This window comes from Podospora pseudoanserina, chromosome 5 (assembly GCF_035222485.1).
Source record: "Podospora pseudoanserina strain CBS 124.78 chromosome 5, whole genome shotgun sequence".
Taxonomy (NCBI): Eukaryota; Fungi; Ascomycota; class Sordariomycetes; order Sordariales; family Podosporaceae; genus Podospora; species Podospora pseudoanserina.
This window is the reverse complement of record NC_085924.1, coordinates 493,407-515,008: the sequence shown is the minus strand read 5'-3', so window position 1 is coordinate 515,008 and position 21,602 is coordinate 493,407. Positions and strand designations below refer to the sequence as shown.

The 21,602-nt window shown below is 52.4% G+C and overlaps 7 protein-coding genes and 2 non-coding genes across 9 annotated transcripts; 4 read left to right on the top strand and 5 right to left on the bottom strand.

Moving 5' to 3' along the window:
* Positions 1–2,267: 2,267 nt before the first annotated feature.
* On the bottom strand, positions 2,268–3,533 carry QC764_501700 (uncharacterized protein; the record flags this gene model as incomplete). The annotated part of the gene is made up of 1 exon (XM_062947425.1): positions 2,268–3,533. One exon carries the CDS (start codon positions 3,531–3,533, stop codon positions 2,268–2,270), a length of 1,266 nt encoding a protein of 421 aa, XP_062798529.1.
* A 1,320-nt stretch (positions 3,534–4,853) lies between these two features.
* Positions 4,854–4,926, bottom strand: QC764_0074030. The gene has a single exon. It is a non-coding gene; the product is annotated as a tRNA-Arg (tRNA).
* A 2,406-nt stretch (positions 4,927–7,332) lies between these two features.
* QC764_501710 (uncharacterized protein) lies at positions 7,333–10,214 on the bottom strand. Its single transcript, XM_062947426.1, has 4 exons — positions 9,587–10,214; positions 9,132–9,528; positions 8,672–9,067; positions 7,333–8,611 (listed from the first exon to the last, which is right to left on the bottom strand). Exons 1-4 carry the CDS (start codon positions 9,838–9,840, stop codon positions 7,490–7,492), a joined length of 2,169 nt encoding a protein of 722 aa, XP_062798528.1. The 5' UTR covers positions 9,841–10,214; the 3' UTR covers positions 7,333–7,489.
* A 622-nt stretch (positions 10,215–10,836) lies between these two features.
* Positions 10,837–12,850, top strand: QC764_501720 (uncharacterized protein). Its single transcript, XM_062947427.1, has 4 exons — positions 10,837–11,424; positions 11,484–11,803; positions 11,857–12,070; positions 12,130–12,850. Exons 1-4 carry the CDS (start codon positions 11,008–11,010, stop codon positions 12,793–12,795), a joined length of 1,617 nt encoding a protein of 538 aa, XP_062798527.1. The 5' UTR covers positions 10,837–11,007; the 3' UTR covers positions 12,796–12,850.
* A 2,254-nt stretch (positions 12,851–15,104) lies between these two features.
* On the top strand, positions 15,105–16,468 carry QC764_501725 (uncharacterized protein; the record flags this gene model as incomplete). Its single annotated transcript, XM_062947428.1, has 3 exons — positions 15,105–15,298; positions 15,351–16,055; positions 16,168–16,468. 3 exons carry the CDS (start codon positions 15,105–15,107, stop codon positions 16,388–16,390), a joined length of 1,122 nt encoding a protein of 373 aa, XP_062798526.1. The 3' UTR covers positions 16,391–16,468.
* Positions 16,469–16,496: 28 nt separating this feature from the next.
* Positions 16,497–16,568, bottom strand: QC764_0073990. The gene has a single exon. It is a non-coding gene; the product is annotated as a tRNA-Arg (tRNA).
* Positions 16,569–16,728: 160 nt separating this feature from the next.
* On the bottom strand, positions 16,729–18,022 carry PSF3 (DNA replication protein). Its single transcript, XM_062947429.1, has 2 exons — positions 17,867–18,022; positions 16,729–17,804 (listed from the first exon to the last, which is right to left on the bottom strand). Exons 1-2 carry the CDS (start codon positions 17,906–17,908, stop codon positions 17,259–17,261), a joined length of 588 nt encoding a protein of 195 aa, XP_062798525.1. The 5' UTR covers positions 17,909–18,022; the 3' UTR covers positions 16,729–17,258.
* A 113-nt stretch (positions 18,023–18,135) lies between these two features.
* Positions 18,136–19,394, top strand: SOD2_2 (Superoxide dismutase [Mn], mitochondrial). The gene is made up of 3 exons (XM_062947430.1): positions 18,136–18,450; positions 18,607–18,872; positions 18,933–19,394. Exons 1-3 carry the CDS (start codon positions 18,321–18,323, stop codon positions 19,227–19,229), a joined length of 693 nt encoding a protein of 230 aa, XP_062798524.1. The 5' UTR covers positions 18,136–18,320; the 3' UTR covers positions 19,230–19,394.
* An 811-nt stretch (positions 19,395–20,205) lies between these two features.
* On the top strand, positions 20,206–21,498 carry QC764_0073960 (uncharacterized protein; the record flags this gene model as incomplete). The annotated part of the gene is made up of 3 exons (XM_062940675.1): positions 20,206–20,251; positions 20,789–20,868; positions 21,436–21,498. The coding sequence occupies 3 exons, from the start codon at positions 20,206–20,208 to the stop codon at positions 21,496–21,498; spliced, it is 189 nt and encodes a 62-aa protein (XP_062798523.1).
* Between the last annotated feature and the right edge of the window lie 104 nt (positions 21,499–21,602).

The window sequence follows — 21,602 nt, the reverse complement described above, 5'->3', positions numbered from 1 at the left end:
CGGAAGGACAGAAGGTTACTTGTGAGAATCATGGTTTGGGGATGGCCTTTTGGGTTTCCCCGTGCTACCTAGGACAAGTCTCCATCATGGTGCTGCCAACTGAGAGAGACATCTGAAATTAAATGCAACAAGGCATCCATCTCTCACAGTGCCTTGTCGAACCCAGGTTCCCTTTCCGTGTGCGAGACCTTTCGTCTGGGAAGGCTGAAGGCGAGCCCTCCAGAACCTCCATCCAAGCCAGTCCAGGAACCAAACATCGACCCAGAGTGCCACATCGTGTACACGTGCCAAGGAAGATACAGAATTCAACAGCCCAAAACGGACTCGGGGCAGACATTGTGGTCCTGTCTGAGAGTGGTGTAAGGATGAAGCCGATGACTGATGGCCCAGCGGGGTTTAGCTCGAAGATGGGCCACGAGCTGGTGCAGCAAGGCAACATCGGAGACGCATGACACATGCCAGGGAGTGGTACCAGATACGGCATGCAATGCTGCTTGTGGACAGTATCAGGCACGGCTTAATCTCTAACAATCCATGTCCAGGATGCGAAGGGGCTGCTCCCGTCGTCATGTTTGTGCGAGTGGCAAGGGGGCGTCTTGTGTCATCGGCCGCCGTTGTACCTGCTTGAGACTCCGAGGTGATTTGGACGGCCCAACGTTCTACCGCAACGCCCTCCAGCGCACGGCAACCCCAAGGTAGGCTGCTGGGAAAGACCAGCTCCCCTTGTCGATCACGGATTGCAATCGTACCTGACAGCAGCCGCGGGATTACCTGATCGGGAAAACACCAACCAACTCTTGGTGAGGTCAATGTGTACCGCTATATCCGTTAGATCTCCCCAATTAGCAGTCATGATCGCCGGGTCACCAGTCACCAGTCAAAGACGGGGAAGCCGGCCGCCGAAATACAACCGAACTTGGCATTTTAGCATTCAAGCCATCATATCAAGATGCCGGCTGTGATAAGGTGACATGATGGACGAGCGGGACAGGATAACAGCTGGTTAGTTGTGAAGGATCAGCAGTACTGGAAGACGCTTACGTGAATGAAGCTCCGGCCGGGGCTGCAACTGAAGCACGCTCAATCGTTTCGGCCGGAAGAAATCCCACGCGTCCTCCGTAATATGTTCGAGAAAAACACAACGGAGATTCGGGACTCATCCCCACAAACGTTCGTTATTAGTTCGGACAATATACAGATATATCAAGACTTATTGCCATTGACCACACCACAGTCCACCGGGCACTCGGTTGGAGGTATTAGTAGCCCACATAAGCCTATGAACTGGCAGAAGCAAAGAACACAAAGGGATGTCGTGGCTTGCAGAGGCGATCGAACCCGCCAGCTCGGTTCGGCCCGCACAAAGGAGCTTGGCAATGTTACACGCAAATCTCAACGCTGTGTGACCTGGGGGCAAAGGGATTCTGGTTCCAGATTCTCCCTTAAAGCATTCAGCTTGACGTCTGCCAGGATCAGTCAAGATCAGAAAGTGCCATCTTCGACATGCTTCTACCGAGGTCTCAGCCAGCAACTCCTCGCGCAACCTTCCAAGAGCTTCAACACTGGCTGTTTGCAGGGAACAGTCCTCCTGACAAGACTCGGCCCGGTTTTTCACAGCTGAGAGTCAGGAGGCACAAGACATCCCGTGAGAGATGCTAATCCCCTCACTACTCGGGTTAAATAGCGGTTCCGAGGCAACGATGAATGGCGTCGTGTATAGCAACAGCGGGGGTGCTGGGCGAGGAGGCTTCTGGCATGCTGGAACTTGAGTTGGGTTTCTGTGTGATGGAAACAGGAGCCGAGCATAGCACGACCAAAAAAGGGGCGGAAATAACGCGCAGCTGAACTGTGTCGTATGGCTTCAAACTCTTGATTTGAAATCAAGAAGTCTTATGCCGTGGAATTGGAGGTGGGAGCTGACGTGGTCTGCAATGTATCAGAAACAACAAGATGTTGAAGACATCGTTGAGGGCCTCCAAGCCCAAATTGCCACTGCTGCCAAGGCTCTCAGCCACCCGAACGCCATTTATAGTGGGGATTCAGCACCTACAACGCAGGGGCACCATGCCGTGGCTTGCTTCAGCACGTCCACGGCCCAGGTTGTCACCTACACCTATGTCGTCTTCGAAAGTTGTGTGAGTCTAGCATCAACCATCAACCTGTCAACGGCTACGCGCATCCAATCTAGGTGTCAGAAGATGTTCTTATTCTCAAGGTGAGTACTCCATATGCTACAATACGCTCTACCTAATTCCCATCCCAATCGTTCACCATTTTGCTTCCTCGTCGCTGACATCACCCGTCGCAAACAGCTCCAGGAATATCCTCGACCTGTCGACACCCTGCTCGACCAATGTGCGGCGAACATCGATCATGAATGCCTCGGGACCACAAATGTAGTACTCGGCTCGAGAGTCACCCAGGAACAAACCGCGCTCCTTGTCCAACTTTGCCAGATCCAGCCGCATGTCTCCAAACTCGTAGTGTACCCCAGCGCGGTCCTCAGGGCCAAGCGTGCGCAGGAACACATTGGCCGACACGTTCTCGTTCTCGCGACAGATACGCCGGATATCGTCAGCAAACGGCTGTGCCGCGCTCGATCGTGATGAATGGATCCATGATGCTGGTCTCTTGGACCCCGCAGACACGAGGCTGTCAAGGATGGCCTTGAGCGGTGTCGCACCAACGCCGGCGGATACCAAAACGACCGGGACACCCTCCTTGCTTGCGTCCTGGGGGTCCACAAAGAACTCGCCCTGTGGATGCGACAGCTCGACCTCGTCGCCCACGGCGTACTGGTCGTGCAACATGTTGGAAACAAGGGCAGGGGCGCTCGGCTCGAGGGCCTCCTCTCGCTTGACGCTGATGCGGTAGTACTCTCCCTTTCTCGGGGCTTCGCTCAGGCTGTACTGTCTGCTCTGCAGGTACCCAAGCTCGGGCACCGGCACCTGCAAGCTGACGTACTGACCCGGCATGTACTTGGGTAGTGGCGTGGCCCCATCGCTGGGGGCGAGATAGAAGCTCGTGATGGTGCTGCTCTCTGGTACCTTCTGGGTGATGCGGAACTTGCGCCAGCCGACCCAGCCGTCGGCGGCGTTCGACTTGTACATCTCGCCTTCGCGGTTGATGAAGACCTGGGCAAGGACACCATAGGCGGCAATCCAGGCGTCGACGATGTCGGCGGTGGCTGCGTCACCGAGGACTTGACCGATGGCTTGGATCAGGTACTTTCCGACGATGTCGTATTGCTCAGGGGTTACTTGGAGGGAAACATGCTTGTGGGCGATGCGTTCCACGGCATGTGTCAGCTTGGGGAGGTCGTCGATATACGTCGCATAAGCCAGAACAGCGCCGGCAAGTGCTCGTGGCTGTCGACCTGTTGTTTGGCTGGTGGTGCTGAAAAAGTTGTGAAGTGCTGGAACATCTCCGATGAGGTTGTTGTAGAAGGTGGTGGTGATGGTTACGCCGTGTTCTTTGAGAACTGGCGCTGTCGCCTTGACAATGGCGATCTGCTCGGGGGTGATGGCTGCCATGGTGAAGGATATCCAGTGGTCTATCTGACTTGGCAAAGCTTGATGAGTGGCTATTGGACGGGGAGACTGAAGTTAAAAGTCTTGACAAGTGTAGCGTCTCAGATTCCCGACGGTCGGCTCAAGTGGGGAACTGGGGAAATCTGGGGATATGCGTTGTGACTCTGGTCCACTCTAGACTTGATGGTTTGGGATATTGAGATTGTTTTCCTTGGACCATGGAAGGGTATTTATCCTTCTCTACATCCTGTTGTTCTCTCTGCCTTTCTGTCATCCCATTGCCTTCCTTCACTTTCCCAGCCATTGCGCAGAGCTTTCTTGGTCTCGCCTAGGGGGTGTGGTACGATACCGAGTGCCGTACGATCGACATTGACAAGCGCATCTCCGAGGGCCGATACTCCAACAAGACCGTTTTTTTCTTGCGAGTTGCAAAACAATTCTCCCGGCTGGGCAATTCCTGCAATATCCCTCGTGTGGACATTTGAGGCTCGATCAGCTGGATCAGCTCACTATTGCTAACAGGAAGGCCGAGTCAGCAGTTGCCAGTAACAATTGCATCTCCGCGGCGGGAACACCCGTTCCTCTCGGAACCCACTGTAGCATCGCAGTGGGGCTCTGCTGAACTCCTGTCAACATGTCGACGAGTCCCGACTTTGACATTTGTCATTTTACCACATGGCAAAGCAGGGCGCAGTTTGCCGCTGTCTTTTATTTTTGTCTTGTTGTTATTCTAGACCCGGCGGTTCCGAGCATTGTCTTCCCCAAGGCGTGGATAACATTCCCCCAGAAATCCCACGAACCACTCCTCCGTGCTGGTGGCCATGGTGCTACGGGCACACTGATGTCCCCATCATCAACTACCCTGAAAGGACCTGATAACAGAACACAGATCGCCTGCACGACGTCCTCCCATGCAACCCCCAATACAACAGTAACCCTTCTTGATTGGCATTGACACCTGCAACCTTATCTTGACGTTGCTGTCACACATCGCGTTTGGGCGATCTTTGCCGGAACTGAATCGTGGAGGGTGCAACGTGGAGGGTGCGGCTTGGAATTGGGGGTTAGGGTTGATGGCAGCCCCTTATCTCCAAATATCTTCCTACCCAGGCCAAATCCGTGCCGAGAAGGCATTCTTCCTGACTGCTTGAGCTCTGAAGTCTACTGTCATCTGGACTGTTTTTCCCTACTTGGAAACCCCAGCCCATGATTCGGTGGTGGCCCCACTCGCTCCAGGGTTGATATCGGCAAGGAACACCCACGCACAAATTCTGCATGTCAAACTTGAAGCCTCTATCCTGGAGCCAAACACCATCACAGCAAGGTCTGCTGGCGTAATTGGAAGCGCGTCTGACTACGAATCAGGAGGTTCCAGGTTCGAGCCCTGGGTGGATCGTCGTGTTCGCTTGAGCTTGGGTTCAAGAGCAAGGGAGATATTTTTGATGCTTTTTTGCTCTTGGTGACATAGCTGCTATCACCTCAACTCTAAAAGTTACAAAGTAGCAATGTTCCTGGTTTCTTTTTGACCTCCTGCCGGTCGGGAAAGTGACGTGGCAAGGGTTGTAGCATGTGTCCTCAGTTGAGATGCTACACCTAACATATGAACAACAGTCGTATATGGCTGATATGTGTGGAGAGTGTAGTTTGCTGTCATCTCTGGTGGCGAGGCGTGCGAGTAGGAGGTCATGCAAATGAAATTCCAGGCCCTGTGAACAGTCACCAGCTCCGTCATGTACGGCTCATCATGCCTTCCTCCTCACCACGAGGAGTCCTTCCACCCCCGTATAATGAACTCCCATCTTCAGGGTACCCAATCTTATGCTTTCACTAACGGTCTTCTTAAAACTGTGAGTTGTGTAGGTGTGACAAGACCACGGTCAGCAACAAACATATATATACCCCAGTCTCTGTATGAAGGGGTCAGCCTTTCTTTTGTAAGACTGGTCATCATGTCTTTTCATAACTCTGGAAAAGAATGATGAGATTCAGTAGCCTTCTAACAAGACAGGTCAAATAGCTCAGTAGATTTGTATGTTTATCCAGTTAAAAGTGTTTTGTGATGGGAAACAAGACAGACTCATTAAGAAAAGCTCGAACGCACCTTCCCCCTTTTCCATCAACCTTGATGACTTTGCTAACCAGCTGTGTGCACAGACTGTCCCATCATGAAGCAGAGGTCTTGAATCTGACAAGTCGTGATTTCCCCCCTTCATTTCCCTAAACACACATATAAAAAAAAAAAAAAAAATACAAAAAATAAGAAAACCGACCATAACCCATGGTATGTTTACATATTTTTTTTGTCCCAGCATCTTCGATGTTTACCGTTTTATGATCATTTCGGAATTCAGAAAAGCTTGTAGATGCCATGTATGCGCTTTTCAACTGGTTTTTACAATGTTTGGATGTTTTCTTACTCGCTCACAGTCCCAAAATCCACAAGTATGTTGCGCCTTTGAATGAGTTTTTGACATGCTTGGATGGTTGCTAATGCCGCTTACAGTTCGGAAATATTCAGGCATGCCGTTTCCAAGGGGGATTTTGATAAGCTTGGATGACCGCATACACGCTTGCGAACGACGCGATGATCGTTTTGAAATGCTTCTGACACCGCTCGCTGCAGAAATGGACGGAAAACCCAAAAAAAAGAAAAACCCCTGGGTGCGAACGAGGAAATCGTCGTGAGCAAACGGCTTGGAGAAGAAAAGCTGGGATAAAGCTAGGATGGAGATACTGACTTGAGTTCTTTGAAGAATTTGGTCCTTGTCCTTGAAATCGAGGTGTGTCGAGCATTGGACATATTTCCGGCGATATAGGTTGGCTAAAAATCCATATAGAACGAACGCCGCAAAATGGAGGTATGTTTATTCCATGGAACACGCGAGGATTGACATGAGCTGACTTTGTTTTAACAGTTTACTGACGAGCCGGGCCAATGTAAGCTTTGATTTTATGGGGGTTTGGTAGGACTGGACGAGTGGCTGATGGCCATTCTCACGTATGAACGGGTCTGCCCAGTCCAGCTCAATCAATGCAAATTCTGTATATGGGATCTTTTCCGATGTCTCCAACATTGTAGAGATCAATTGACCGGTTTTTAGCACTATTCCGAGCTCGTTCCCGTGGGTTTTGCCCTGTTTGAATAGACCATTTTCTATCGAGGCTGATATCGGCAATAGGAAAAAAAAGGAGGAAATTACCGCATGTGTTATCATGATGGAAACCCGCTGCCATGCATATAAGCTGCTGATTAGACTTCGTTGTGTATGTAGCCTTGTGTGGAACGCCACCGAGGTATGGAAGCTTTACATCATACGAGCTTTGACCGGCGTGCTAAGTATATTACAGGCCCATGAGAAGAAAATGAGCTAGGCCAAGGTGATTCCAATCCCCTTTTTAAAGAGAGATGTGTCACGACCTTTCTAATCTCTTGCGCAAGAGGCTAGACTTGAGGACTTACTCGTAAGTTCTTGTCTTTACTGTAGATCTCTAACCGGCGTTAGCTCACATGTGTCTCTAGAAGGAGCTTCCGGCTGAGGGCTCGGAGGTGAAAAAGAAGTCTCGCTTATGTCAGAAGCATTGGACTATCGCTGACATGGTATAGGACCCCCCTACACACCGCGAGCGCAGATCACGTGAGGCGGAGTCGGTAGCGTTCGGTTGGGTTGTAGGTGTTCGGTATAGGCCTATATTAAATGAGAGTGTAACTAACACGGGGGTGACGGGAACGATTGTTAGATCAACTGGGGTGTTAGCTCCATATTTAACAGGCACTTAACAGAGGTATCAATGGTGTTGGTGACGATCGTGATTTTCTGTAATGATTCTGGCATTGAAAATGAAACATAACTGAATAGTACTGGAATGAATATATAGATGAAGAAAGCGAAACAGGTCAATATATAGAGAGACTTGCAAAAACTCCTTGTTTCCAAATACACGTAGTGCCATCTGGCTACCTAGAACAGTGTTGCTGTGGATGGCGGACGAGAACTTGACAGCGGCCTAGACGTTAAGCGCGGCGGCACTGTCGACTGTGTTGCTGAACTGTCCCATGATTTTGTAATGAATGAACGAGTGGTTGCTTGAAGCCGGGTGCTTAAATTTCGAGTTGTTGGCGTTGATGATGTTGCCCTCGATGTCGTCGTTGCCCTAGATGTGGTAGTGGTTCGCGTTCCTCTGCTCGAGGTCGATCGGGTATTGGTTGCAGATGAGCGTGTACTTGTGCTCCGAACAGGCTGGCTGGCGGTCCTCCAGTATTGATCCAAGCCATCCATGATCTCGTCGGCATGCCTATAGGCGTCCGACGCAGCAAAGTCTTTCACCTTTTGGTCAATCGCCGCCCCTGAGAATGGCCCTGTCCGCGCGCTAAAGTCTGCCATGGCAAATGGCTTTGCCCTCCACCTCGGCTCCATGGGATCCAAGAACTTGGCAGAGAAGTTGTTGTACCCAAAGTCAGGCAACGCAGTAACATTGAATGCGGCCATCATATCGTCGTCCTCGTGGATGAGGTTGTGGCAATGGAACATGTACACGCCGTCCCAGGGAGCGTAATGAGCCTCCACCAGCACCGTTTCCTCTCTCCCAAGCCATACGACATCCTTGAGCCCCTCACTTTCGTATTTCTCCACGCGCCTACCCTCCCGTCGACGCCAGATAACCCGAAAGTCCACCAGATGCACGTGAATTGGGTGAGACCAGCCATCGGTAGTGTTCTCCAACTCCCAGATCTCAACCGTGCCGCGGGGGACATTGGCAAGGATACGGTTGTTGGCCTCCGCAAAGCCAACGCCATTGATGAGCCATTGACCGTTGGCGCGGTGGAACTTGAAGTGCTGGTCAATCTTTCTCCTTGTCTTGGGACGGGGAAACGGAACGGTGCGTAGTTGGGCAGGGACAACGGAGGTGTCGGCGCTGGCAGTGGTGTTGGAAACCACAAAGCGCATGACCTTGTCTGTGTCTTGGTAGTCGTCCTCGACCCCGGCGCCGCCGGCTTTGGCAAAGTTGCGGAGCTCGATGGTCTGTCCGGCGTGGGAAGAGAAGTCGAAAACGATTTCATAGCGCTCGGCCATGGAGATGTACTGGCGATCAACTGGTTAGCTACCATTTCAGGGAAGAAAAGAGACTGGGAGGAGACAAACCATGTACGAAGTCTGAACTGGCTTCTCCAACAGCCCCGAATCGCTAGCAATGACCTTGAAGGGAAGTTTGGCGTTGAGCCCGCCGGCATTGCTTGTCTTGACAAAGTATAGCGAGAACGATCTTGACACGGCCGCGTTGAGGAACCGGAACCGGTACTTGCGTGGCTCGACGTTCAGAAAGGGCCACGGCTGCCCGTTGACGTGGATGACATCACCCCAGAGGCTGATTCTCTCCCCGACAGTGGAGAACAGTGTCCCGTCGAGGTTGTACTGTTTGGCTGCGAGGACGAGGGGGATGTCGTATTCGCCATAGCCGGAAGGGAGGTTGAGGCCATCTTCTGCTGGGTCGCGGACGAGATACACGCCTGCTTGGCCCATGTAGGCGTTCTCTGCTGTCTGCGGTTTTCATATGGGTTAGCCGTGCCATGACTTGGAACTTGCAGGATGGAGAGGAACAGACAATGTGCACTGCGTGGTCGTGATACCACATCATCCTGCCCGACTGCCGGTTCGGGAAGTAATAGTCCTTGTACTCCCCAGGGGCGGTGGTGTCCTCGGCCCAACCATCAAAGGGAGCGCGAGAATAGGATCCGTGGAGGTGAACGGAGCTGTTGGCGTGGGCTTTGTTGACGAAGCGAACGACGGACTCGGTCCCTCGTGGCACCATGATGGTGGGACCGGGAGAGATGCCATCGTAGCCGACAAGATTGGCGGGACTGAGGTCCGGGTAGATGGAGTGCTGGAAGGGCTTGATCTCAATCTCGTAGTAATGCACAAACCTGGGAATCGTGGTGTTGGCATTGGTAAGGTTCGAGAAGGGGGAGGTTATGTTGGACAGAGTGGGAACTTTGACAATTCTGGGAGGTGTCAGTCCGATGGTAGGGACCGAGGCCAGATAGCAGCGCGGGGACTTACCGGGTGGGTTGCTTCAGAGGAGGGATAGGAAGTGGGACTTGGAACATGAGCGGGTAGTCTGGGCTCAGGTTTGGGTGCTTCCTCTTGACCAGATGGTGGTCCTCTGTTTCTGAACGAAATCCGAGGTGATCATGGCTGCCCGTGATCTTTTCTGAAGAAGCATCTTCAGGACGATGCAAGAGGTGGGCTTTTGAAAGATGGGAGGCCAGTGCCACTGCAAGGGTTGGGAGCTTGAGATAACTGAACAGCACCATGGTGGACGATGGCAATGTCGAAAACAGATCACCGGCGATAGCATCCAAGGCCTGGATATCCCGCTGATAGATTTGCTCACCCAGATATATGAGGGCATCTCGATTTGCCTCGCTCGGCTCGAGTTGCCATCTCTTCTTCCAAGCCAATGCCCAGCCAGCAACCTCGGTCTGTCAGATCCAGATGAACTCATCTCGCACTTCGTTTCTTCTTGCGATATTCTCAGTGGCGAAACAATAATCCCGATGTAGCCATGGTGTGGTGACGAACTGGTGGTTAACGACACACGCTCTTGTTTCCATCTTTAGATTTCTAAGGGGTGTGTGGGGGGCAGACTAATACGAGACGTCCGTGGGCGCCGGGGGGGTGAACTTCGCTTCGGCAACTACCGCCGCTATCGCTCAGCCCTGAGCAAATTAAAATACCCGATAGTCCCATGCAGGTCGATCCTCGATGCCGATATGGGGCACCCTCCAGCAGCCAAACTCGGCAGAGCGGCGTCTCACAACACCCCAGCACGTCATCGGGAAGAAGCCGAGTGGGCGTGACCCCTATTCCTTCCCACGCGACGGCCCGCTCTTGGACTGTTAATGAGCCCCCTCGTTTTGCCCCTTACCTACTCTGGATATCATCGGCTATACGTTGAACCTTTCTTTTTCTGTCGGGTTACACCCAAGACAATGTAGACTGTGGCACGAGTCTTTGCCATCTCCAAGCAGGAATCTCAGCCGGGACGAGACGGAGGAAATTTCCTACAAGTTCTACCTGAAATGGTGGAGGTGTGAGATCTGTCCTAATAACTAAAGGATTAACGTCGGGAAGAAAGATTTAGCGAATCTCTGATGGTGGGGAATAAAGCTGCAAAGGAAGCGGCACATGATGTTAGACTGGCCTTGGCTCTGTGATAGTCGGCATCTGCTCGCTTAACAGGAACCTATATGTTTGTTATGTTGTATTCTCATGGATCCTATTGACACAAGGCCAGACTCTAGATTCTCCTGATGGATGGGTTCATCTCAGAATATTGTCTATAGCTCGCTTCTACCTTGATGACCAAGCCGATGGGCAGGTCGAGCCGAGCTGGAATATTTGCCCCCGAGTCACGAAGAAGTGAGCCAGAGAGCCATGCCTTGACAGATTGGAGCTGCCGCTGAGAAGACACATGGACTATGACTGTGATGACTGAGCCGTCGCAGAGAAGAGCCTATATAAGACATGAGCCTCAACAGAGACTTGTGCTGGCTCTGTGTCAGGTACCCGTATCCGTCCTTGACTCGCTCAGCAACACTGTCAACATGAGGTGTTACATCTTCACCTCGATCCTCTCTTTTCTCTTTTTCTCTTTGTTCCTCCCTTGTGTCCTCGCCCAGGTCCTCCGAGATGACTCTCCTATCTGGGTACAGGGAGCGTTCGAGGACGCAACCGTCACCGCCAATGACACATCCTACAACGCCGGCGGTACAATCACCGTCAACGGCTTCGTTTTGAACATCCCCAGAAACCTCTTGGTCCAGTTTCCTGCCGCGTGGGTGCCGTGGAGAGACTTTGTCGCGAGCAAGTCAGACTTCATTGGGTTTGAGACCTTGGTAAACAGCCCCCGCTTGCTGTCAACTCCAAGTTAGTGGCTGGCTAATACCTGTTACAGGTCATGGGCAACACTATCGAGGGAGACCCCCGTGTCGGTCAGGTGGTCATCACCGAGTTCTTCGAGGGCCTCAGCTTCGGCTTCATCGAGTCCCTCAATTACACTGATGGTAGCATGAAGATCGAGAACGGACCTACCGTCCGCATCAGCGATCCCAACGGTGTCTTCTCTGTTGGGTATGACGGTGCGTCGTTCATGACGGCGGATGATCAAAGTCCCAGCATCACTGCGTTTTCAGGATTTCCTATGTGTATCCCCCGCAACGGTTCTGATCCCTTGTGTCCGTTGAGCAATCGGCCTACTGGCCGTCCCGGAATCTTGTGAGCGATCCTCAACATCGTGGTCAACTCAGCGTTCTGACTGTCACCCTTAGCCGCGCCCCCGACCCATTGGTCATGGCCCCCTTCCTCCCGGGCGATCTCATCACCTTCAGTGGCTTCCGGCGCGGCGACGAAGTCATCGCCTTCAGCATCGTCGCCCAAAACGTTCAGATCACCACTGGCGATGACATTGTCTACATCCGCATGGAGCTCGCTCTCCTCGGTATCTTCAGTCCCAGCCCGGCAGCTGAAATCGCTGACTCCAGAGTAAGCCCCCTGACCTCCCCTCCCCCCACACAACCATACCGGCGCTAAACCCCACCAAGTTCATCGGCTTCTCCTCCAACCCCCGCACCTCGGTAACCCTCTACGCCCTCGACGTAAACCCCTGCACAGGCGAGACAACAGAACGTATGATCGCTGGCGTCGGTCTTCGCGGTGGACGTAACTTCCAGAACAAGTTCGAGTACCGCAATGAGATCCTGTTTGGCTACACAAGGGAGTATCGTGCCGTAGCTGAGATTGACGGTGTCCCCATCACCCGGAGGACCAGGAACGGAATTCTGGCAGGGAGCTACATCCAACCTGTGAACGTGTGGGTTCAGACCGAGATGGACATCCCGGGGTTGTTCGCCAACGGCGTGCCGTTTGAGTTTCGGGAGATGGAGTTCTTGACCAAGGGTGTTGGGAGGGACGAGAATGGGAATGTCTGGGGTCCGTTGGATCCGTTTCCGCAGTCGTTGGTGCCGATTTCTGCGCCGAACTGTGGAGGAGTGAACTCGAGGATCCAAAGACGGAGGACGTTTGGGTCGCGATTTGGCCGAATGAAGGCTGAGGCAGTTGCTGGCGCGGACAACAAAGGCACCGAGGAGCCAGAGGTTGTTGTTGCTCCTGCGGAAATCGCAGCTATTGAGGAGAAGGCGGAGCTTGATGCTGTGTTGGAGCAAGATCAGATTGAATCTTTGTTTGGTGACGGACCGCAACTACAATGATGGCTGGGATGGGTTCGACTTCTCAGGTGTGCTACTGACAGGAGCCAATTTGGCTCAAGTACCTAAAGTATCGGGTACCGACCTATATAGCTATGTCACGGTTCAAGAATACCTACAGATTCCTTTGCCAACTTAAACTCTTTTGGTCAAAATGACTCTGCCTGGGTGCCGAAGGAACTAGAGACAATGCCGATCCCAAGGCTGGGCTCACTCTCGCTGGTGGCCACTTTCAGCGCTTTTCGGAGGCAGCCAACTCCAACCCAAGCCACGAATGCCAACACACCGACACGAAACCTCATCATCTTCGCATTGTCACAGTGCATCTGGCCGACCATCCGTTGTCTTGGGTTGACAAGAGCTGATCTTGGATTGGGGCTCCGGGAGAACCTACGGATGACTGCCACAGCTGTGCTACTTCTACGAAGGCGCGGCAGCCTCCCGGCATACTGGAAATTGGTGAACCCAACTCCAACTAATTCTTGGTGGAAGCGCCGGAGTTCCAACCGCTGGTCCGAAAACCCGGATGCCAAGGGACATGACGACGACGACGACGAAGCAAGATCACCCCTGCTAGGAGATGTCCCCTACTCTGACGAAGCGTCACCCGCCAGCAGCCTTGATATCATCGACCGTGCCCCGACACGAGATATTCATGGACATCGAAATTTAAATCCATCAGATGACCAACTCGGCCGTAGGAGTCCACGTCCTGGTGGCATCAGGTCTATTGGCAGCGCCAGGGAGAGTCGGAGGGGGAACGAATCCTATGTCGAGTTGATCGTCAAGATTCTCGGCACCATTGCTGTCTTCTCGTCATCATCAAACTAGTCTTTGTCACGTCACGATACCACTCGGATTTCAAACTGCCGCTTGGTGTTTGTCTATAGGATGGGTAGCAGTACAAGTCCTCGTTTTAATCGCCTATCGGAACCACGAAGTCTACCTAAGCCTGTCCGAAAACCCCATACGTCGCACAGTACAGATAGAGGACTTGCTGCATGAGAAAGCTCTCCAACGCGCCATCTCGACACTGATGATCCCTGTTCTCGACGCTCTTTAGATCTAGCCCCCTGGCATGGCCGAGAAAACTTGGCTATATCTGCATCTGGTTCATTTATCACATTGTAGTTGATCCGAAAATTGGAGAATGGTTAGGTGACAAGGTTGGACCTTGGATGATCATCACCGATTGGGGATCAACCACCAACCCTGCATCCTTCCAGAGGACAGCCAGTGTAAGACGGCAAACAAGTTTCATTTTCCGTGTCCGACAAGCTGCACTGATCTGGCTTGCAGGGACAGGTCTTGGGAAGGTAATCCGCTGGTGTATTATCCACGACTCTTACGAAGGCTACCGCGGGTATGTGTTCTTGCCAACTCTTCTTGGCACATAGACTTTTTACCTGTGGTTTTATCTACCCTGAACAATCTCTACTGAATGTCTCGGTGGCTGGGTGTGGTGCCAGGGGATATCGCTGTTCTCCAATCTTTTTTTCACATGCCTCGTTTTCGCCAGGTCGTTGGAGACGTACGATAGCTCCGGAACTCATAAGCCTGAGTGGCTAGACTTGGCTGGGTAAAGTGAAACGGCTGTGATAAAGGGTTACAGTGCGCATCAAATAGGTTGGGGATAGCTCGCACTTGTGCGCAGTGATTGACAGACGTTGACTGGACTTCGTGGTGTGGGAGCTGCATCGTGAGGCAGAATATCTTTTCTCAACACCATCAATCATTTATGAGTGAGCTCCACGACAATTCTCTCCTGGCATGAGAACGCGATGGTTTTGCCCCTGGACCCCTGAGCTGGTTCCGGATGGCGGTCTGTGATACGTAATTTGCACTGCCCTCTCGGGATGCCTCCCACCAAAAGTTAGCGTTTGGAGCCGAGTGGCGAAAGGGCCAAAGCACCCGTCTGGACTCCATTCACCATCCGACTGCATACAATTCACACGTATGGCACGTTTGTATGTCTCGTGTCTCAAAATTCATCACGATGATGCCCGCAAAATGAAACCAACAGACCGCCCGCAGTTGTTCGTGTCACCAACGAAGCTTTGGGTAACAAAGAAGATCCCCACGTGATGTCGGGCGTCCGCAGAGATGTGTAAAAGTTCATGATATTCAGAGATACTCAAATAAACAGCTCCAGAGAGCAAACAGCTACAACTATCAAGACTGATTTGTGGGCCACAGGGCCGAAGCCCTGGGAGCAATACCTCCCACACTTAACGAACCCCATACTCACATATAACCTCTCCCTACGGCCTCAGTCGCTGCTCCTCACCCACCTCACCGACGCAAGCATCGAAATGGCGCAACCACGTGCAAAACCAATCGAGCCTGGAGAACTCGACACTCACCCGGGCTATGCTCGGAGGAACGAGGTTGTCAGAAGGGCTGACTACCTTATTCAAAATTATCTCGAAGTACCTCCTCATATTCAAGCCGGATACAACATCATCACTAGTAGACGCCAAGATTGGGCCATGGTTGACAACGCGACGTAGGTCCAGAGCTGCTCCGTGAGGTCGAACAGGTTACTGAAATCGGTCTAGAATATGTCACATTATCGACTCACTCCCACCCGGGCTCACAGAGCGCAAAATTTACAGAAGAGACGACCTCAAGGAGCCCAACCCCTTGAACGAACCGGGCTACTACCAAATAATGCGCCGTATCCTCACCGCCGAACATATCTTCTACACAGGACCCCTAGCAGGACACATCCTTGAGCAAATGGGCGAGCCCGGCGGTCCTTTCAAGTACTACCTCAAACAATCCAACATCTCCATCACCAACCTCCTCCACTTCACCCGAGCCGTCTCCCACAAAGCCCAAAAGCCCAAGTTATCCCCCACCGAGAAGAAAACCCCGTCCCAAAGCTCCTCCAGCAAGCCCCCCTCCATCGACCCTCCACCCAACAACAGTATAATCCACCCACAGTTCCAGTACAACAACATCAACCGCCAATCCTACTTCTTCGAAGACATGTCCCGCGTCCTCCGCAAAAAACCAGACAACCACACTCAGCTCGAGCACCGCACCTTTCTCCTCCCCGACTCTCGATCCCCCCACGAGTACATCGACAAAGGAATCCTCAAAATCAACTCCCACACCCTCCTGTTCGACACAACCCTCAACAACACCCTTCTGAAACTCATCCAAGAGCTCGACGTCAGACCAGGTATCATCGTAAAAGAGTTCTCCTTCTGGCCAGACGGAGCGGACTCAAACCTGCCAGAGACACCCAGTAGATGGACGTAAGTTCCCCCCCTACATATCTTGTCCCTGTGAAAAAAAGACACTCGGTGCACCTATCATTAGTCGCCAATCCACACCAAGATACTAACAACACATGCCGTGGGGAAAAAGCGATTTCTACTCGGTCCAGCACTGGCTCTCAGACAACTACACCATCTACCCTTTCGCCCTCCCATCTCCCAATCCTCCCTCCGGAAGCGGCTTCGTAGCCTGCATGCCCAAAATCTACGTCCTCAAGAAAAAGACGTCGTCGCTAGGTGTATCGAAGCTTATCGGAAGAGCGAGGAGTCTTAGTAGGGGTGCCTCGCCATCTCCAGGGCAGCCATCATCATAGGAAGAGATAGTAGAATGGGAAAAGTGATTAGAAATCTACAATATCCCCAAAAAAACGGGGTTGAAAAGAAATGCAAGCTGACCAGGTCAGGGGTCAACTCATTTTGCACCCGACGTGGGACTCGAACCCACAGCCTTAAGATTAGAAGTCTTACGCGCTACCATTGCGCTAGCCGGGCTGGTGCTTTGTTGATGTGTTGCTGTGGAGCTTGCGTCCATGATTGCCACCGCCAACCCCAGCTCAAAAAGGATGGCAAAACCCTGACAGCTGAGGAAGTGCTCGCAAACTAAGACGAAACATCAAGATAGTCCCAAACTACACAGATTTGATGGTTTAATGTTCTCCTGTATTGTGCATAATATATGTGTGCTGTCTTGCCACAGAATGAGCCCTACACCGGCAATGCTGTGCCGTGCGATATGGTCTACCATACCTATTCCACATTTTGACGCCTGCGCACCGTAATTCCCAGTTGTTCCGTATCTGGAATCGAAGAAGGCAATATCAGTTGATCTTGCGCCGATTACCGATTGAACTAGGTGTCCATCGGTCCGGTTTAAGGTTATCATACAGTTCTCTGCGCCATCCTTGGTTTGTTACGTCGAATTTGGATTTCAACAAATGGTTCCCCGAGGTCCAATATGGGCCGGCGTGTCCACGACCAGCCAGCCCAAAAATTAGAGCATGAACCCATGCCATCAAGTAAGGGTTTGGTACAGCTGTTCGTACGGGTTGATCCCACAACAGGCGCTGGCCATATTGTAATTTCTTCGTTTCGTCAGCGGTGGCGATCTTGGGAATTGAAAGGATGGCAAGGGCGTGGGTTGGCTTCCTCCACCTCTTGCTTCAAGAGATTCTCCCCAGTCCCTCAGTTCTTCTTGATACTGTCCATCCACTCCTTCCCAGACTTGGCGCCGTCGTGCGCCTTTCGGAAGAGCTTCCTCTCCCACTCGTCCAGCCCTCTGAGGAACTCCTCACCAGCACCACCAATCCCAAGATTACTCCCCTCCTCTTTCCCTTTCCCTTTAGTGCTGACGCCCCCAACCTTGCGAGCATGTAATGAGATCTCGGTAGCGCGAGTGACGAACGTCTTGCGCAGGACACTCCCCAGCTCTTGTTCCTCAGATAAATCCATCATGTGTGTTGCAAGCCCGTAAAAATGGGCGCTCTGATCGCGTAATGGGACGGCTCGAGGGTCGGCTTTGAGGGCTTGAACGACGTCGTTTCCGAGAGCTCGGGGGAGGTCGAATGTGACAAAGGTCTTGTTATCGGGACCGCCGGTGTTGGCGATGACAAGCATTTCGGCGAGCCATAGTGGGAGGTTAACTTTTGTTCCGGCTTTGAGGGGTTGGTTCGGGGTGTTGTCAAGGTAGCCTAGGTCGGGAATGTCGAGCTGGAAGGTACATGGGATTTTCTGTGGCCATCAAGGTGCCGGTTAGTGACAGAGGGAAGGTTCGGAGGAGACCAGTCTGGTACCTCTGCGTCGGTGAGAATAGAGTCAATGTCGTAGTAAGACATAATGACGACGCGGTAGGGAGGCGATCCAATGCAAAGAATGAAAGAAACTCCAACCGCAAGTCAAACCTCGACTGGTCCCTGAATTTTGGGCTTCGAGAGGACGCGAAACATCCTGGAGGGGCAGTGCGCCTCTGTTAGGTCAGCGACGCTCGTGCCAGCAGGTGGCCCAGACAACAGTTCATACAGCCGAAACTGGGGTAGCTTGAAGTGGGGCAATGACGGAATTGTGACTGATAGTAACCGAAGCTTTCATCGAGGTTCCCTCCTGAGATCAGACCCGAACAAGTTTGACGTCCCAAGTCTGCATCATTTGAACTCAAAGGGTATGTTTACGGCACGCCTCCAAACTCTAAACCGCCAGACACTCAATTGACCCCCTATCTCAACAGCAAACACAACCATCACCATCACAATGTCTTCCACTCTTCTTCGCACCGTCCCCGCGCTCCGTGGAGCTCTCCGGGCTTCGGCTGTCAAGCCTGCTGCTGCTCTCGCCAGCACCAGCTTCGTTCGCGGCAAGGCCACTCTCCCAGATCTTCCGTGTAAGTGTTGAACAGTCAAGAGGTTAAATTGGTTGCCCTCTATGGGGCTACTCCCACACGCCAGCCACGCCGCTGCCACAATCTGTCGCAATTGCCGCCACTAGCTAGCTACAACTTACCATGATAAGGCATTGTACTTACCTGTGCTGGTTACAGATGACTACAATGCGCTCGAGCCTTACATCTCCTCCAAGATCATGGAGCTCCACCACAAGAAGCACCACCAAACATATGTGACCGGCCTTAACACGGCGCTGGAAAATATCGCAAAGGCCGAGGAGAAGGGTGACTTCACCAAGGCTGCCTCGATTGCGCCTCTTCTCAACTTCCACGGTGGTGGTCACGTCAACCACTCTCTTTTCTGGGAGAACCTTGCCCCTGCCAGCAGGGAGGGCGGTGGTGAGCCTAAGGGAGACCTCAAGGTACGTTGGGCCCGAGCAAGAGTTTTAGAGATTGTGCTAACGTGTGTTCGTGTGATGCAGCAAGCCATTGAGGACGACTTTGGCAGCTTTGAGGACTTCCGAAAGCAGATGAACACCACTCTGGCTGGCATCCAGGGCAGCGGCTGGGCGTGGCTCGTCAAGGACAAGGAGAGCGACACTCTGAGCATCGTCACCCGCGCCAACCAGGATCCCGTTACCGGTGCCTTTGTGCCTCTTCTGGGCATTGACGCCTGGGAGCACGCGTACTACCTCCAGTACGAGAACCGCAAGGCCGAGTACTTTGATGCCATCTGGAACATCATCAACTGGAAGACGGTTGCCAAGAGATATGACTAAAGGAGCGGGAGAAGGAGGCAGACGAAATGTGTATTATGTAAATGAGAGCGTATTGCGTATGTAGGATGGGGGTTCTTTTATTGAATACCATTGACGTCTTACCTGTTAGTCCAGCCTCTACACTGATCATCGATCAATGTCAAATGTTCTGTAGGATTCGACTCGGCTCGGTCGACCGGCACCGACCCAAAATCCGACCATGTCTTTGGAGGATGTGAACGAGAAAAGCTTTCAGGGTCCCGTGATGTGTGGAGGCTGAAAATGTCTCGTCGGGACGTGACACCGCCGTCTCAACAAATACCGCCCTGGGGTGACACAGTAAAACAAAGATGGTGTTGTGGTGTCACGGGGGGTGTGGTGAAGGAGCAGCGTCGAATGTTGACAGGCCATCCTTGGGCGGCTTGGCCCGTGCAGCGTGCAGTTTATGGTCACCAAGCACTTGGCTTCAGAAGCCGAGTGGGGCACTCGTCGCTTCCCCGTTTTGCCCCGCACCCTTCCATGGGACTCGGATCATCGGTGCCCCTCTTCCCCGCCATGCTAAGGCTATTGTGGACGACAGTTGGGACATCCTCAGAGGACACAGCACGGAGTACGGATTATCCTTATTGTTGTTCATATTTGGTAATGATTGAGTTGTTCAAGCTGCTCTCGTACTCAGTGGGTTGGCATACTTTTGCCTCTTCCGCTCTCTCCGATCGTATAAGTAAGTCATCGTATAGGTTACCATCTTGAGTGCAGGGACTTGCACGAAATCCTGGGATATGAGTCCTTCTTTCTCCCTTCCAAGCTTGTTGGCAGCAAGCAAGCACCAAATTGGTCGATACGGTCCACATGTGAATACCTGGTGATGACCTGACTGCCCGGCACTGCCGCCAAACCACATGTTACTCTGAGAAATAGTTCCTGCAGAGGCCCACCTTCAGGGCCAATACGGGCACCAGAGCCGCTGACCAAGCCCAAGATCTCGATCAACGACATGTTCCAAGACGTTCCCAGTTGCATGATAGCCGAGCAGTCGTGGGGTATTTTCTGCCCTCAGCATAGCCAGCCATCGTATGATCTCGTTGAAGTGGCCCATCAAGCAGTTGAAGCTGATGTATAAGTCATCAACCCACGACTGAGTGTGATGTTTGCCAACACAATCAATAGTCATTACTCATAGCTCAATTATCTACCTAAACAGCTCATTCGATCTGTTGGTCTCACATCCCCTATCCCTCACCACCATCCAATTCATTCCACCTGCAGACTCACAACCTCACAACCCCGCATCCAATCACCCCCTTGTCAACACCCCTAGCTCAGGCCCCTGTGAACTGCCCCGCTAGCCGCACGACATCTCCAACGCTAGAAGCCCGCTAACAGCGGTTACAACGGACACTGTAACCAGGACGTCACCACTTCCTAGACGTTGTGATAGAAGAGAAAGGTTCGTCTCAAAACTTTGGGAATGCTGACGGATAGTTTCCTGAGATCACTCCATCTCAAATTGATCCTTCAGATGATCTGACAGTAAGTAGAAGAGAAATTCTCAGCAACCCGTACACCGTCCAGATCAGATTCTTCGGAAGCCGGTCTCAGACAAGCTGTTGCTATTCAGCGAGACCGTTACGCAAAGAAAAAGAAAAGAATTTCTGCTGTAAGTTCCTGCACTATTCCATTTTCTCGCTCCTACACCTTGCTGTACGTGCCCGTTTCAGACTCGCGCATGGAGTCGATAGTCTCGTTCTGAGCTGTCACCGTGTCCGAGCCGACAGGCCGCGGGCCGTGGCCGGACCAGGACAATTCTTTTTGTTTTCGAGAGAAGCCCCGAACCACAGTTATCACAGCCATGGCTTGGTGATGAACATTCTCACCGACTTTACCACCTGCACTTTCATGTATTGTGCAGGTGTGGTAGCTTTCATCCAATGACCTCTGTGGGCTCCAAGCCAACCCCGCCGTGACCCCAAGCACGAGATGCATTCCTGCCCTGCCAGGGCCATCTACAGACTGCGTATCTTGTGAGCCCTCCGGCAGCGAGATGGGTGGTATGCTGTGGCGCGGGGATCAAGCACCGTGTGTCCCACGTCGAGGGTGGCACAAGGCAGGGGGCAAAAAGTGAGAAGAGGTTCATGGAACGACGAGATATCGCCATTGTCGTTCTCGCCCATTCGAGGCACACAGATCAACCAGGTTTTGGATCGTGAAATTGACAATCTCGCAGGTGACACCACCAATTCCCGGCAGTCTGGACCCAAGAGAAGTCCCTCGGGAAGCACCGACCTGACATCGAACCTGACTCGACAACGAACATACTCCTCGGCGGACGTCCCCCATCGTCTTACGCTTGCGCGAGCTGAGCTCATTGTTCCTACCCCGCCTCACATTACC

Bases quoted from the DNA above. Each gene is read 5' to 3' on its own strand.
- PSF3 (XM_062947429.1), bottom strand. From the start codon at position 17,908: ATGTCTTACTACGACATTGACTCTATTCTCACCGACGCAGAG. The intron at 17,805-17,866 runs GTACCAGACTGG...TGATGGCCACAG, and splicing joins CTATTCTCACCGACGCAGAG to AAAATCCCATGTACCTTCCA.
- SOD2_2 (XM_062947430.1), top strand. From the start codon at position 18,321: ATGTCTTCCACTCTTCTTCGCACCGTCCCCGCGCTCCGTGGAGCTCTC. The intron at 18,451-18,606 runs GTAAGTGTTGAA...TGCTGGTTACAG, and splicing joins CACTCTCCCAGATCTTCCGT to ATGACTACAATGCGCTCGAG. The intron at 18,873-18,932 runs GTACGTTGGGCC...CGTGTGATGCAG, and splicing joins AGCCTAAGGGAGACCTCAAG to CAAGCCATTGAGGACGACTT.
- QC764_501710 (XM_062947426.1), bottom strand. From the start codon at position 9,840: ATGGTGCTGTTCAGTTATCTCAAGCTCCCAACCCTTGCAGTGGCACTG. The intron at 9,529-9,586 runs GTAAGTCCCCGC...GACACCTCCCAG, and splicing joins CCTCTGAAGCAACCCACCCG to AATTGTCAAAGTTCCCACTC. The intron at 9,068-9,131 runs GTCTGTTCCTCT...TGAAAACCGCAG, and splicing joins ACGACCACGCAGTGCACATT to ACAGCAGAGAACGCCTACAT.
- QC764_501720 (XM_062947427.1), top strand. From the start codon at position 11,008: ATGACTGTGATGACTGAGCCGTCGCAGAGAAGAGCCTATATAAGACAT. The intron at 11,425-11,483 runs GTAAACAGCCCC...TACCTGTTACAG, and splicing joins TCATTGGGTTTGAGACCTTG to GTCATGGGCAACACTATCGA. The intron at 11,804-11,856 runs GTGAGCGATCCT...TGTCACCCTTAG, and splicing joins ACTGGCCGTCCCGGAATCTT to CCGCGCCCCCGACCCATTGG.